General features: G+C 35.6%; 1 protein-coding gene across 1 annotated transcript in view; it reads left to right on the top strand.

Moving 5' to 3' along the window:
• Window positions 1-9,479: 9,479 nt before the first annotated feature.
• sgip1b (SH3GL interacting endocytic adaptor 1b) overlaps window positions 9,480-17,779 on the top strand; it is a 45,925-nt gene continuing 37,625 nt past the window's right edge. The window contains exons 1-2 of the mRNA XM_079819375.1: window positions 9,480-9,568; window positions 16,036-16,099. Of these exons, the coding sequence (XP_079675501.1) occupies window positions 9,559-9,568; window positions 16,036-16,099 (74 nt within the window). The 5' untranslated portion in view covers window positions 9,480-9,558. The remainder of the gene's footprint in view (window positions 9,569-16,035; window positions 16,100-17,779) is intronic.

Below are 17,779 nucleotides of genomic sequence, written 5' to 3'. Positions count from 1 at the left end.
ACTAATGTTTTATGTCAAATTAACTAAAAACAGGATCCAAAGAGTCTAGCATTTTAGTGGTTACTCTTAAGGAATGTCCTGGGATGGTTTTAATTTAAGCTCTTTCGAATATTAGAGAGGATTATGTTGATTCCACAGGAATTTTTTCTTAATATATATATATATATATATATATATATATATATATATATATATATATATATATATATATATATATATATATATATATATATATATATATATATATATATATATATATATATATATATATATATATATATATATATATATATATATATATATATGACTTCTATTGTACTTCCATTGTAAGAGCCATTATAAGTACAATAAGGAACAATTAATTGATTTTTACTTTTTAAAAAACTGATGTATGAGTCAAAATAATTTTTTCTTTGGTAACTGACATTATCCCAAAGATGCTATCGATCGAGCTGCACTAGTATTGAACCCAGATCATTCCTTTAAAACCACTTTAATATGGGAAACAAACATCCCAATACTGAATAGCGACTTTAAACAAATTTATAACTTTTTTTAATGTACTATATATTTAAAAAATTACCTCTTTGTGTCTGTAAATGTCACTAAGATACTTTTATGTCAAAGGAACAAAAGAGATTTCAGATTTTACATTAAAAAATTCAACTCTTGAATCTCAATTCATTTCTCTTTATATTTTTAATTTCTTAGAATCTAAGCTGTTAATATTCATGGAACAAGTCAACAATAAACCTCAATTACACAATCACTGATGTCAAACAATGTGGTTCCTCCTGAATGTTCTTACTGGTCAGGAACGGATGTGGTGAACACACGTCATTCTGACTGAGATTAGCCTTTAGTTTAAATCAACAAGTATCTGTTTTTCCTAACAAGATGTATACTATTTGCTTTTTTCCTCTTTTTTAAAAAATCAATCTTATTCATGGAAGCATGACTACATTTTGCCACTGTTCAACTGACATAATTTGCCCAAATTGAAATTACAGTTACAGTATGAAGCTATAACTTGTCTTTTTTACTCGTGTGTGTTATTGTGAAGCGGACTATGAACATGCACACATAGAACAACTGATTTCACTGGTGGAATTACTGTTATTTCTATTATTATATTTATTATTATTATATTATAATTTTAGTATTCAACCCCTGTTAAAGTTGTGTTGCACTTTTCTTATTTGTCAAAAAAGTGAGAGATTAAACAAAGAAAGAAATGAAAATGTTTTGGTCTGTAAGTGCTGTAATTCTTTTGCATGTCTGTCTATAGAGCCAGACAGTCTAGAATTGTACTGGAACCAACAGGTAAAATTTGTCACAGTAACAGTCCTGCACATAATATAAGCCATATAATATAGCTACAAGAAAAAATATATAGCTGCAAGCAGCAATTATCAGGGCCAAGCACAAAGAACATGATAAGTCATGTCAACATGGCTGGAGGCATCAGAGAATATGCAACAGTGATCTGACTCTTTGGTAAATTTGGTAAAAATAGGACAAATGGTCTAGAAGGAGAATAAAAAAGTAGGTTTATAAAGAAAAACAAAATGGCGGACAGGAAGTTCGTCTGACTATGGCAAAATTGGTATCTATGTTCTCGACATGACTCAAGGAATCTATTAAGACCGTTGATTCATTACAGTAGGTTAAGTTAATCAAAAGTTATTAGCATTTTTTTAATTTTTGTTATAACTTTTGACCACAAGGTGGCGCTGCCCCAAAACCTTTTGAGTACTGTCAAGGCATGGTGCCGAAGACACATACTGAGTTTCGTAATGATACATCAATGCGTTTATAAAATATAGCATTTTGTGACCAACTTCAAAATGGCTGACGCCAAAAATGGCCGATATGGGAAAATTGGGTATTATTCTGCTCGGCATGCTGCACCGAATCTAAAGAATACAAAGTGATTTTTGGCCAAACCGTTAAGAAGAAGTTATAAGCAAAAAAATTAACTTTTCATATCTCCTGACCACTAGGTGGTACTGTGCCGAAATTATGCGGGTAGCCTCAGGTCATGGTTGTCATAAAACACACCAAGCTTGGTAAGAATACGATAAAGCGTTGCGGAGATATAGCCTCACAATTTTATTGTGGCATGCTCTTTGTTGAATTCGTTCGCACATTATTCAAAAAGGGTTTGACAAATTGATTTAAATTCCATACGTTTTTGTCGGCATGGTCTGAATTTTATTTGATCTGGTTCTATTTTTGTGAAAATCGGAGCAACGGCCTAGGAGGAGTGCAAAAAGTTTTTTTTTTGTTTGTTTTTTTTTAAATGGCACAAATCGTAAAAACAAATCATCTTGAGCCAAGGAATCAGATGAAAAAAAAAAATTTCTGGTTCAAAAGTTATTAGCATAAACATGAGTGCAACTTTGGACAGTTGGTGCCGCTAAAGGAATTGAGTTAGACTCCAAATTTGCTATGGTGACAGTTCAAAAAGTCCCTTTGTCACTGTATCCGTGTAACTGCAAGCGGTTTTATGGGCTGCCATATACTTCCAGAGCAGAAGAAGAAGAATAAATGTAAGAAGAAGAATAAGAACACCAATGGATACAATAGGTGCCTACGCACCTTCGATGCTTGGCCCCTAATAACTGGTCACACTTTATATTAGGTATCTAACTACTATGTACTTACATTTAAAATTGTTATGTCAGAGGATGCTGATGAAGGAATGAGATGGATATAATTCCAGCCATTTTATTAACAAATCAAAAATAAAGATGGTAATACACTGAACTGTAAGCTGAGGAGGGTTAAAATACACAGAATAATGAGGGGTAACACAAGGCACAGGTGGGGACTCATCAATCAACTATAATGACAACAAATGAAAGGCATAAATATATGGAACAAAACCACAACAAAACATGCATGTGACAACAATGTACTAATTGTGTTTATGTTGTATTGTGAAACACTTTTGCTGCTGTTAAGGTGGGATACGGGTAAGGTTAGGGACAGGTTTGCTGGTATATTGGTAGGTTTAAGGGTGGGTTAATGTGTAAGGGAAAGGTCAACAGTGTAGTTATAGATGTAGAATTAATTACAGCTGTAATTACATTAAGCTATTTTTAAAATTTACCTAAGTACAATCTAAAAACATAATATGTGCACAATAAGTGCATTCAAATGATACATTTAAACCTTAGTGCATAGTAGTGAGAATAATTTTATTTGGGTTTTTTTAATGTATGTGTTAATTCAGAACAAGCAGTAATGTAAAAACTCCTTAGAACAAATGTATCAAAAGATTGAATTGAAAACTGAATTCCAAGCGATTATGGCACACTAAAAGATTATTATACAAATGTTTAATGTTTCTTTTAATTTATTAAATGTTATGGCATTTATTAAATACATACATGAATGCGGGTAGAATGATTAAAGCACCTTTACAGCTCATACGGATTAGCTATTTCCCCTAATCACACTGACATACCAAAACACCAAAAACAGAATGAAATGACGTACTCATCACCCAATATCAGAGTAGAGATCATGCTGACGTGATATCTGCCACCACCTTGAAGCAACTGAAGCGCATCCTGCTCAGCAAGACTGGTTTCAATGAGCAACATTTATGCTAAAGTTTACCAGTAAAGTCGATGATCAGCTTCAGCACGCTGTGCATGCAATGATTGAAGTTGTTACAAAGCATCTCATGATCTCATGGATGCCACCCTAGAAAGTTGATTTCGACTGGAACAAACCCCTCACGCTTCAATTGTGTCTATAGGGATATAGTCACCAGAACATTAAAGAGACTTAGCAACCACATACTGTAGCTATACCTTAGCAACCTTACACAACACATTAGCGTCATGCGCTCTAAAAACAAATGCTTTGGCTCAACAATAACAACAAATGCAACAGTTTGCATCAATCTTTTTGAGTTATGACAACTTCTAATGAATCTATGTTCAAAAGGTTTAATAAAACCATTAATTGGAATTTGCAACCATGCATTTATTTAAGTTGTGATAATAGGTCCCCTGAATTTCTTTTTAAAGTGTGGAGGGAAAGTTTTGCACAGGTACACGGCACTCTAAAAATCTAGTTTGGTAAATATAGCAGTTTACTGAAATATATTTTCTGACATAGTGTAGTTTGTTCTTGGTTGAATGAACAAAACATAGACAAGAGGACGGGGCTCTCAGAGTTATCAGAGCATATGGGGAAGAGGCTATTTAGGGTAGTCACTTTTTACCAAAAATCCTGTGACACTTGGGTTAACTTTTTCCATCGCTGCCATGTCAGTAGCTATGAAAGCTTGGGAATTTTTTTGGGACGTTTTTTGTTTGACGTCAAAGTGCTTGTTGTTCCAGTGAGCAGCACGTGGAAACTCAATACATGTGGGCCACTTGAGGCTTTTCTTAGGGCCCTGAGCTCCATAGGAGGAAGTGATCAAGCTTCTACATGGTGAAAACCAGTCTGATCACTTTCCATTTACAGAGAAGGGCAAATGTCCTGATAGCAGGATTGTTTATTATGCACTCAAGATGAGGGCCATGATGAATATCTGATCATGGTTTCACAGAATTCATTCAAGGGGAATAAAACAATGAGTTCGTTGACAGAGAGGGGGACAATTCCTGAGAATGAGGACAGTCATATGCAACCTTGATTGTATATATATGCACACATACACTATATTACAAAAAGTTTTGGGACGTCTGCCTTTACATACACATGAACTTTAATGACATCCCATTCTTAATCCATAGGGTTTAATATGGAGCTGGTCCACCCTTTGCTTAGCTATAACAGCTTCAACTCTTCTGGGAAGGCTTTCCACAAGGTTTAGGAGTGTTTATGGGGATTTTTGACCATTCTTCTAGAAGCGCATTTGTGAGGTCCGGCACTGATGTTGGACGAGAAGGCCTGGCTCGCAGTCTCCACTCTAATTCATCCCAAATTCTGGTATTTTACATGGCCTACCACTTCGTGGCTGAGTTGCTGTTGTTCACAATTGCTTCCACTTTGTTATAATACCACTAACAGTTGACTGTGGAATATTTAGTAGTGAGGAAATTTCACGAATGGACTTGTTGCACAGGTGGCAACTTATCACGGTACCACGCATGAATTTACTGAGCTCCTGAGAGCGACCCATTCCTTCACAAATGTTTGTAGAAGCATCTGCATGACTAGGTCCTTGATTTTATACATCTGTGGCAATGTAAGTGTTTGGAACACCTGAATTCAGTGAATTGGAGGGGTGTCCCAATACTTTTGGCAATATAGTGTATATACAGTACTGTGCAAAAATCCTAGGCAAGTTAGTATTTTCACAGTTTACATTTCCAAACATTCGTTTTGCCATTAATTGTAATAATCCAGTGAGATTTTTGTTTTTGTTTTTTTTCTGACAACAGCCGGTGTATTATTTGATTAAGTAATCATATAATCAATAAAAAAGTAACTATCCTGATTACAAGTATTTTTGAAAGTAATATAATCTAATTACAAGTATTTAATTTGTGGAATCTGATTACATAAACCAGATTACATATAATCAGTTACTACCCAGAACTAAATATTAATATGCAATATAATTTTGAAAAGGGTGTATTAAATTAAGGAATGCATTAAACCAACAATACATATTTATATAAAAAAAATGATAAAGTGTAATTGTTAATTGTTTAATAGATAAAATTGTCAGTGACAGAACATAAGAAGCTTTTATTATGGATGTTTTTTCAGCAGTGTAGCACAGTCTACATGTGTAAGACATTATTTATTCACTGTTTTCGAGTTGTGCAGAATGTTTGACGTTTGTGTTTGTGGTGCTGGGTGAGAGTGAAGATTAGATGTTGTCAACAGATTACCTTCCAAAGAGACTGATTTACTAGAACAATTTCCTAAACTTCCTCTGTATGTCAGGCTACAATGTAAACTGATATTTTCTACTGACACAGTACAGTACAGCAAAATATATAAATAACTGTCTTAAAACCATATTTTGTGTGTGAAAATACTATTGTGCCTAAGACTTTTGCACAGTACTATATACAAAAACTTCTTTCACATACTGTAGAAATTATTTCACATCCCTTTTTTATCTATTGTTGATGCAAACCTGAATATTTGTAAAGTACATGCATGAATGCAAGGAGGTGTAGCCTGACATACAGAGGAAGTTTTGGAAATTGTAGTAAATCAGTCTCTTTGGAAGGTAATCTGTTGACCACATCTAATCTTCACTCTTGGAATTCTTTTTCTTTCTCTTTGTATTTTTATCATAATTGTACAAGATTATACTATTCAAAACAATGTTATAAAAAATTTAGGTCAAAAGCATTCAAAAAGTAGTCAGATTATATTACCTAAAATGTGTAATGTAATAGATTACTAACCAACATTTTTATAATGTATTTTGTATTCAATAACTACAATTTCTAAGTAATCTACCCACTACCCAGCCTGTTAATATTTATTAAACTATATGATTTATTTATTTTATTGTGTGTTTTATTGCTTTAATGTTCATAAAATAAAAAAAGGCTGGGTATAAAACAATACATGGACGACTGTAAATCAATGTAGGCCTTTGTTTTATTATTCTCTGCAGTGCAATCTATAATGAATAGTAGGCCTATGTCTATGTTTACTAACCTGTTAACCAAACTGACTTGTTGGTGTAGCTAATTACTGTCAAATGAGTCATCGTGACATCGTTTTCAGTTAGTATTCTCAGATGAGAGATTCCAGTAGTTGTTGACAAGATTTAAAGATTTGAGTGGCCTTTTACCGTCTGTTTTTACTGTCTGAAAATCTGCTATCTGTTATGGCTGCTGACCCCTTGTGGCTTTATACAGTATTGTACAGTCCCTGTGTAGAAAAACAGCTTTAGTAATGCGTGACCATGTGATATACACAATCACTGAAATTTTGTTTCAGAATATCAAAGGACTGAAGACTATAAATGCCCTGATTATATGTTTATTTTTAGTTTCTTTTTAAACTAAGCTTTAGCTGTTAGCTCATGTGTAGTGAGGTTGCATTAACTTTAAATGTCATAGATAAAACTCTATTCACTATATTTGTCATGTTTGCTGGTCAGCATGCACAAAGACGAAGGAGATTCAATTAGACGCAGGGAGTATACAAGGTACAAACAAGGAAAACGACAACATGAGAATTGGGTGAGATGAGAACCATTTTACTTACACTGGCTGATATGCTAATATTTGACATCTTTCTGCATATATGAAAGATTATGCAAAATATGTCAATATGTTTGCCATTCTGCTTATATATTACACCAAGAGACTAAACGTTCAAGTTCTGCATGAAAACTTTCAAAAAGATTATGATTTATGGGCCTGGTTTCACAGAGAGGGCTTAGATTAAGCCAGGATTAGCCCTTATTTTAATAAGGACTTTTAAGTATCTTTTATAAATGTGTCTTAGAAAAAAACATTACTGGTGTATTTCTTGATACAAAACAATGACACTGACATATTTTAAGATATATCAGTGCCAGTTGTTTTCAGTTAAAACAGCTCAAACATGCATTTTAGTCACATTTCTTGAAACCATCACTCATTTTCTCAAAACCTTAAACGCAAATCCAAATCTTCAAACTAGATTCACAAAACCCCTGACTTTTCTGGCAAAATCTATGAACTATTTCATCTGTTCTCAAAATCAAACAAAGCTTTTAGATCATACACACATGAGTCAAATAGCACTACAGATCATTCATTAGACAATTGAGAACACAGCATCCAGAAAATGAGTTTACAGAAAAAATGCAGTAAAAAATGTTGCAATTACTTAAAAATATAGTAATCAAAAGCCAGGAATAGGGAATATATTGTATACTGTGTACTACTGCAAGTAGGCCTACAGTAGGCCTATTGTATTGAATATTGTATGTATGTATATTCTGCACTTGTACTGTAAAAATACTGCAGTCTAAATGCAAAAGCATGGCCTACACTCAAAAAAGTAAAATCAAGGTCAGTGAGAGATTGATTCTGTCTCAGCATCACGTCTTCATGTCGAGCCCGACCTGAGTCAAGTCAAGTTCCCTTTATCTATAGCGCTTTTTACAATACAGATTGTTTCAAAGCAGCTTTACAGTGAAAAAAATTATCAGTGATACAAAGAGATTAATTTCGGCTGTACAGCAGCTCTAAAAGAAAATTGTCAAAAGTGTCATTGTTCAACTGAAGTCAGGTCGGTTCAGTTCTGTTGTAAAGATCATCAAGGATTACGTAAATTAGTTTATTTCATTTATAAAGCTCTGCAGAAAACAGTGATGTCATTATCCAGTTCAGTTCAGTTCTCAGCCAATAGTGTCAGTGCAGTCAGATCAATAATATTGTTGAATATTATTGAATATTGACAGGGAAGCTTCCCTAAGGAAAAACATTCTGTTGTGCCAGATCCAGTGTTGACAACATTCTCCACACCTTGGTCTTTCTCATCCTCATCCTCTTCATCCACCATCTCTTACACACACTCTTCCTCCTCTCCCTCTCCGATTGTTTCCATTTATCGTTGTAACATCATTCAGTGCACCTTTGCACTCTGAACTGGCCTATAGCTACAATTGGTTTGATCCCATCATTAGAAATAAGTGTGCACAATATTGAGTCGTTGTGTGTAAACGATGACAACTGTGTTTTAACGTTTGCCTCGTGTTTAGTGTTTTGCAACACAAATGTAACACAATATGTTTTAATGCGTGAGAATGGTTTAGAATTTTGCAAAAAGAGTGCATGAGATTTGCAAACAGTATCTAACTGCATGAACTTGTTTAAGGTTTTGCAGAAAGAGTGATTTATTTGACAAATTGGTTTAGGCTATTGAGAATTAGGTTCAGAGAATAGTGCTTTAGCAATTCATGAAAAACTGTAAATCAGAAAAATGCGTGGCCTCAGACTTTTGTTCCACCAGCAGGCGGCGCTCTATCATATGAATACCGTTCTCAGGATCAGGCCAAGGATCAGACAGACAGTCCTTCCATGCTCTGAGTCCGTTTGCCCCCTTATTATCCCTCCTCTGAATGTACGAATCCTACTATGGCTTGGCTTAGGTCATGAATATTAATTACACAACGTGACGCAGGCCTCACTGATTTGCTGACAGACTGGCGTAGAACGCTAGTAAGTCTGCGAACCAACGAATCCTAAGGTTTGGCTGATGAATATTAATTAGTTACGTGACTGGACGCTCCAGGAAGGTTGCCAAGATACGTCGTCATGACCTTATTAATATTCACGAGTAAAGCCTCCGCCATAGTAGGGTTCGTAATTACGCGACCCTCCCACACTCTCGTTCTCCGTTCATCGGCTGTCCTCAGCATCCCCTCTGTGATGATGGCGTGTGTGGATGCTGCTGATGCGGCGGTGCCCGGGGCCTAACCCACCGGTTACCGGGAAATCCGAGAGACGAAGACGTGAGGGGCTGGGCAGTATGAGCCTTTCCTTTAACGACCGGTTACCGGATCACTGCTGTATCTCATGTCAGTTTGTTTGCTTGCGTGAAACCGAGGAATGAAGTGCTGCAACCATGATGCAAGGTAAAAATCCACTTTGGGCCCTTAAATTCATCGCTGTCCGTTGATATTATTTATTAGCGTGGTAATATTCTCTAGCCGACTGTACATGACATCCAAATGCAGCACATGCTTGTTTTGGTGTCTGTCTCCTTGAAGGAGGTGAAGGATTATGTGTCTCACGTTGTATGGCCAGTGAGCATGTGTATTTGCACCGTGTCACACACAAACATCTTTATGGCACATTTAAATTTAGGTTAAATTTTAGGGGTCAGGCTTACACGTGTGGTCCAGTGCACAAGAATATGTAGCTCCCATATAAAAATCTGCCATATGTTTGTGTGTCTTTGCTCTGTGGTCTACAGTCCCACCCTCACGATCTTATAGGTCATGATTTATTTCCTCTAATTTAAAGGGATAGTTCATCCACAAATTAAAACTCTTGTCAGTCATTATGTAGGTCCAAACCTGTATGATTTTCTTTCTTCTGGGGAAACACATAAGGGACTTTTGAAGAATGGACTGGTCATTCTTTTCCACATGATTACAAAGAATGGGAACTGAAGCTTTCAAACTTCATAAAGGACACAAACGCACCATACAAGTACAATATACACCGTTCAAACTTTTGGGGTCTGTCATTTTTTCTAAAGAAATTATAATTTTATTAATCAACGATGCCTTAAATTGATCAAAAGTGACAGTAAAGGCTATTATATTGTTACAGAAAAAAATATTCCAAATGCTGTACTTCTGAACTTTATCCATCAAGAATTATCAAAAAAATGTCAAGGTTTCCACAAAAAAATATTAAGCAGCACAGCTGTGCAACACTGATAATAATAATAAATGTTTCTAGAGCATCAAATCATCATGGTAGAATGATTTCTGAAGGATTGTGTGACTGAATGGAGTAATTATGTTAGAAATTCAGCTTTGATCACAGGAATAAATGGCATTTTAAAATATAATCAAATAGAGAACAGCTATTTTAAATTGTAATAATATTTCAGAATAAATGCAGCCTGTTAGAGCATAAGAGACAGGTTTTTTTTTTTTTAATGACTGACCCCAAGTAAAAAATTTATTATTTTCGGTTTGTTTGAGATGAACAAGTTGTGAGCTGAACCATTCACCGGGGATCATTGGCAGCAGGTGCTTGCTGGTTAGAAATATATATTGATTTGTTTTCAGATTGGACAGATTCAGTTCTTATAGACTCAATGATCACAGTGGTTCTTGAGTTAAAGGCACAATATGTAAGATTTCTGGATTAAAATATCCAAAAGCCACTTGAACAATGTTATATATTTAGTTGAATTGTGTACTTACATTATCCCAAATGTTTCCAAGAATGTTTAAATCCAGAGAAATAAGCAATTTCAACTAGTCTGTGCGCCACCTATCAATGACATCATAGCCGCGTTACCCTCGATTTCTGGTTTTATTTTATAGAAACCATGGAAACACCAAAGACGCCTTTAATATATTAAGTGTTTTATTAGACAGCTGAGCAACTGTTTGGATACATTCATCGTCAGAAAACGAATCATTGATATATAGCTCGACACAGTTAGTATTATTGTTTAAATCTTGTTTTCTTGATTTACCGCGAGAACCATGTTTTACCAAGTGTCTCATAGTAGCTGCCGAGAGAACGCACAGAGTAGCATTATAACGTAACTTTCAATACAATCAAATGTATCTAATATACCCACATATGCATGCATGAGCAGAAGAAGCGTAAGCATTTGTCTGCGGCATAATAAAAGCTCCACTGCTCTCGAGCCGTGTGTCACGTTTTTCTCTCATTAGCAATTGACCTATCGGTAAGCCCCGCCTCCCCTTAGTTACTGTTGCTAACTCGGACAAACAAATGGAGTTGCTATATCTTACAATGACAGCTGTCAGTGTGAAAACCTTATCCCAAGATGTTTTTGGACACAGAATGTAGCGTATACCCCGTCCGAATGATGGCCAAACTTAACTGATGGTTTATCAAGTTTATTATGTCCTTTTTCACTCCAAAAAATCATCGTAAGAGCTGAACAAACAAAGCATAAGAAGTGCGCATTAACGTCTCATTCACAAAATCTCTCTCTCCGTTGCATTACTATTAACATACACAGCAAATTATACAAAACACTCATACAACTAACAGTAAACAAACATTTACACTGAGCTTATGACTTTTCAGGGGTGCAGTTAATAACTAGTAAACTTTGTATCTGCAAAACAACTCCGATAAACTGCGTGCGAGCTCTCCCGTTCACTACCCGGAGACTATAGTACCCATCAAAACAGAAGTCCTCCTTAGTAGGACAGATAATGTAGACCTTAAACATATCTAAAATTAAATTAATTTACAAATAACCAGTTTAATATGAAGAGGCACTGAAATGTAGACCTTCGTGTTTTTGACGTACACCGTCACATGACGTGAGAACAGTTAGTTATTTCGGTTTGTATGTAAGCAGGAACTTTAATCGTAACTTAATGAGAATATGAATCAGTGTTCCAGTACCTCAGACACGACATTTTAGCATTTTTGTTGCATAAACACCATCAAACCGATGAGAGCTTCGGATTTTCCAATGTTTCTCTATGGCGCTGACACCTAAAGATGTCCGAGTTCCGGTCCCAGCGCAACTGATACTCAACTGCTATTGGCTCATCTGCGTTCGAGGGGAGGGGCTTACCGATAGGTCAATTGCTCCAGCGGCCGAGTCCCGTCTGATTCTGATGACAACTCCCATGATTCCGCGAAATCAAGGCGGCATCAAGCTACGCCTTTATCTTGAATAAGTGACCTCTACGGCAAAAATTACATATTGTGGCTTTAACATCTCACTAGATTATCAGTGAATAACTTGAATATCTTGAATTTCAGTTTGTTTCTCAACTATTCAATGGTTCAGAAGACGTGTCATTTTTGAAACTTGAAAGCTAGTCCACAATTACCATTGCAATCCATTGTAAAAAAAAATTCTCCTTTTGTGTTCTACTGAAGAAAGAAAGACATATGGGCGTTGAACGACATAAGGGTGCGTAAATGTGAACCATTCCTGTCTTATTTGAATGGCATTGTAGGATTCAAATGTTAAAGTAGTCAACAAGCTACAAGCTGTTTCATCTCCTTGTATTTGTTTTGGAGCAATGCAACTCGAAAACTCGAATTAATTGCTTCACTTTTAGCCAAGCGGAGGAGGAAATGTCAGCTTTTCCCTAGAGGCCTTCTAGACTAGAGGCATGATGGGTTAACACACAACTATAAGCTTTTGCACTAAGATCCTCAAGCGTGTCCCGTGTGCCAAGATCTCCAGGCTATAAATTCTGTTGCTTTGTCTGTTAATATCGACCATGATGCCAGTCCTTAGGCACGTTTGTTTCTACATATAATTTAACTGGCAGATTAAGAAAATATTGAAAAATAAGCATTAGATCTTGCATAATTGCTGTTGCTAACACCCTTCCACCAGTAAATGACTGCATGGCCTCATTGCAGATTTGGCTCATTGCCTCATCCAGGTCAAACATGCATCCCAGTACAGAGTTGCATGGGTTTTTGACTTGATGCAATAATAATAAAAAAGTTTCATCAGTTAATTCAGTCCATTTAGAATGAGGTCTTGGAGAAAAAAGTTTTTGCATTTTAGTTGCAGATTTTGAAATATTTATGTAAAATGTCAATCCCCTGGTGACGGAATTCAGAGTTTTTGTTTTTCAGATGTCAGTGAATTTAACTCTCTACATTTTACTTAGCACTGCATTTATGCTTTGTGTTTGGGTAGTTGATAACAAGCAGTGGCAGCAGCTTGACATGGTACTTCATCAAAAAAACAAAACAATTGCAAATATTCATACTTTTAGCAAATGCTCTTATCCAAACTCTGCTAACAGGAACATTCTTAGAACTTTGGCTAACATTCTGGCAATGTTCCCTCAAAGTTATGAACAAATCTTCTTACAATAATTTTAATAGAATGTTCGTTCAAAGTTATCTGGTCTTTAAAAATGTTCTCAAAACGTTATTTATACATCGTTCATGGAATGGTTTTTTTTAAACGTTTTAGTTGGGTGTTCGTCTAACATTGTTTAAATGTTGCTGCTTGTTTCATAATGTCCAGAGAACATTCAAAAGTAACGTTCCTGTGTTTGCAAAATGATAAAATGGAACGTTTCCATAAGAACCCGGACCAATTTATCCTTATAGGAAAATTATGGGGCATATAAAACAGGCTTAATGGACCACTTGTAACATGTTTCTGCAGTTGTTTTTGAAATACAACCCCTCCTTGTGAGAGATCTGTAATGTTACACATATGTGACATTGGGCGTTTATGATACATTTTTTATGTTACATATATGTCACATTGGGCATTTATTTCTCAGTTTAAAAAAAAAACATTTAATATTTTTTTTGCTAAATAGCAGTTTTTTTCTGTTTCTTTTCTTTTCCACAACATTTATCAAAATTATGCATATTATTAAAAAAATATTAACAAAACATATCAAGCCATAGACAGATCTTCCAACACTTATCCCCTGCTTGCTGATTTTAAGAATCATTGTTGTCAGTGAGATGTAGACATGCTAGTAGAGTCTGAAAACAGTTGCGTAACATTTTGTCAGCCACCATGGTATGTCATTTTGTCATTTTCCCAAGTATGCATGATTTCCTGACATTTGGTGCAGATCATGCGCAGATCAATACCAATCAATATTTCAATTATATTAAACAGTGCGGTTAACATTTTTCTGAGTCCCAGATTTTATATAAAACATAGAGAAAATATATAACACTAAAAAAATATTGAATCTGCTAAATTAATTGAGCAGCTCATTAATATTTTTCTTAATATGACAAATACATAACATCAAAATTCCACCAACTGTTGTAAGGTTAACAGCCCGATGTGGCATATATGTCACCACAATATTTTCATAACTTGTTTTATATCAATTTGTTTAAGAAATGTATTAAAATCAGGTTAAGTGTAATCTATGATAAGTTATTAAAATGTTAGAATTGTTGCATGGGTTGAAACATACCTTTAGTAACAAAAACAAGCGTATTAAAAAATTGCTCACACTGCAACATGTGCTAACCAGACAGACCACCATTTTGGAAATGTTGCCATGGCAACAAAAAATGCACAAATTGTCACATGACTGAACCTGGGTATTCCTTATATGTCACTTAGGGACTTCCTGAGTTGAAATTTAGGGATATTGCTTTAAAAAGACCTTTCCAGATAATCACCAATGTTTGTGACACCCGTGTCACTGTGGGTTCTTATGGGTTAAAGTCCCCCTGTAGTCAATACTTTTATCCCTTAAAACTCATTTTTGATCACCAAAATAACATATTTAAATCTTTTTTTTTCCTGTTAAAAAATTCTTCATGCCTTAAAATAGATTGAATGTAACTCTACATACTTGCTTCATTCATTTAGTATACGCAGATCAATGAATATGCAAATTATGCAGGTTCGTATACAGCTCGATGTATCAGAATGGTACTGCGTTTTATGTATTGCTCTCTACAATGTCAGACACATAACAGTAATTAATATGATTAGCCTTTTGGTTTTCTACGTTATCAAACAACTAATAATATGTTGCTAATGTCACACAAACCATGTTCCTGTTCACCATCTCAGAGTCGTACATTTGAGTTCTAACAATCAGTATCTTTGAAAACGCTTTGAACATCATAGAAAGTCAGTGGAAAAAGGCATATAGTTCATCATAATATACATCATATACAGTACATGATTCACGCATTATTGTTAAATGTACACAATTTTTCATATCAACAGAAAAATATACCGTGATAACACTTCTCTTGAGACTCCCTTGCTTCGCAGCATAGTAATGATGATATGCTAAATTTACTGCAGTTTTAAGGAGGAAATACTCAGCAATGAATTTGCAAATGGTTTGTCTTAAAGCATATGAAAAACACCACATAGACATATAAACAACATTAAAAACTTGATTTTCACCACAGGGGGTCTTTAACATTCACATAACCTAGAAAAATGTTTTTAAGACATTAAAAAAAATAAAAATGCAACATTAAGAAATAGATTGTTTTCACAACTTTCAGGTTCACTATGTAACTTATGTAACTTTTTAATTTACAAAGTATATGTATATAATAAGCAAGTACATCATGAATATAACATATAACATTAGCAAATTATTTTATTTAATAAAATATATTAAAATAGAAAATTTCTTTAAAATGTATACATTTAAAATTTTGCACCACAATATTGCTTAACTGCATAAATAAATGCAGCAGCCTTGTTGAGCAAAAATGACTTATTTCAAAAATTTAAAAAATCTTACTCACCCCAGACTTTTGAACAGTAGTATAGATATACATTTCATCAAGATTGACTGAGGTTACTTTTCTTGTCACATGTTACACTAGAGGAACTGTGTATTATTTGGTTCCTGACAATAAACACAATTTTTAACAGGACTGAAGAAGCGTACCCGAAAGGCCTTCGGGATACGGAAGAAAGAAAAGGACAGTGACTCCACGTGAGTAAGAACAGTCAGTGATTTGACCGTGGACTTCAGCTCTGCACAGATCTCTACAGGATATTCTGATTTGCTCACTGGTGTATGTGTAGAGTTGCCCACCTTGGCGTACAGCCTAGTTTATTGTGATTAGAGTGAATTATGCTTTCTATAATGATTATGCATTGCTAAGACTTGGCTCAGTGTAATTTTGTCAAATGTATATTAGTAGCAGAGCCAGTCTTTTACAATTGGCATGAAGTCTGCTCCACTTTGAAGCTTATTTTGGCCAAGAATTGCTCATTTAGACAGGAAAAGACCATTTGCCTAACATGCACAATAGACCAACCAAATGTTTGTTGTGTTCATGCTGTTTAGTGTAGTGGTTCTGTCAGTCTTTTTGACTCCAGGGCCCGCATTATCCAGAACAAATTTCGGCCCCATGACTTTTCCAGTTTTACATGATTTACTGGATAAGGATTAAAGGGTAACTAAACCCTAAACCAACTTTTTTTAGTTAATGATCTGTAATACTGGGGCTTTATTAATGCTGTTCATTGATTCGAGTAAATGTTTTGACATTTGAGTATAAAGTGTTTTAATTCTATAAAATATGGTGTAAAACCGCCAAAGTGCTGCCCTCTTAAGGTTGAACGGTGGCTACTGCAGTTGAATTTTCCTATTGGACGTTGTGGTACATCGTGACGTAGGATGGTACCTCCAACGGCTCACTATCCGCGCCCCTGGCACAAGCTCACCACGCCCTCAGAAATGATTCCCCCAATCACATGATGAGAACGGCTTTACTCCAGTATGAACTGTCATATTACATGAAGTGGAAACATTATGAATGAAACTCACTTGACACATGCTTTAACATTGTATTGAAGAAAATACGGTTAAATAATGAAGTTGTCAGTACACGTCAGGCTTTTCTTGCGATTTTATTGCCGCCCGTCATGTGTACAGATAATTTTCATACATGAGACGCGCTTTCAAACCCTGACACGCAAGTGGTTGCCGCGGACGCAGATAGATTAGGTCGGTTCTCTTGCGCGGCTGTTTCACTAGCATCGTCGGCATCGGGAGTTAACGCAGTTTGAGCAGCGGCTTGCATTGATAAGGCTCCGGGTTTGTGTCTACAGGCAATCCACCCTCCTCCACTTCAGGTGAAGGTAGGAGAAATGACCGCTCTGTTGCAAAGCTGGAGTCACTCCAGTCATTCTCCATCTTTGCGACTCGCGAGTCTGACAGCTGTCAATCAACCCGTCCCTGCGGGTCTCAGGTGCACGCCCTCCGCTCAGCCCCGCCCTCGGTTTGTCCCCTCTGTGTCCGCCGGGCTCTGCCCACTTTTCCAGCATTTTTTGAAAATTGCCAGTGGGTGGAGTTAAGCTCTGAGCAGGGGTTTAGTTACCCTTTAAGGACAATTATAAAAAAAAAAAAAAAAAAAAAAAAAAATAAATAAAAAATATATATATATATATATATATATAATTATATATTATATATTAGTGTTGTCAAAAGTACAGACCGCGATACCAAGTCTGTAAATTTTAAAAATGTGACACTTTGAGCGCTGTTGAGCGGAATCGTAAACACATCTGATTGCCCATTGTGCTCACACGCTCATCAAATATGTCTGTGATTGGCTGCAATGACCAGCACTTCAAAAACATGTTGTAAATATACATCAACGACGCT

The sequence above is a fragment of the Gobio gobio genome (genome assembly GCF_949357685.1).
Source record: "Gobio gobio genome assembly, chromosome: 6".
In the NCBI taxonomy this organism is placed as follows: Eukaryota; Metazoa; Chordata; class Actinopteri; order Cypriniformes; family Gobionidae; genus Gobio; species Gobio gobio.
This window is presented reverse-complemented; position numbering and strand designations above follow the sequence as displayed.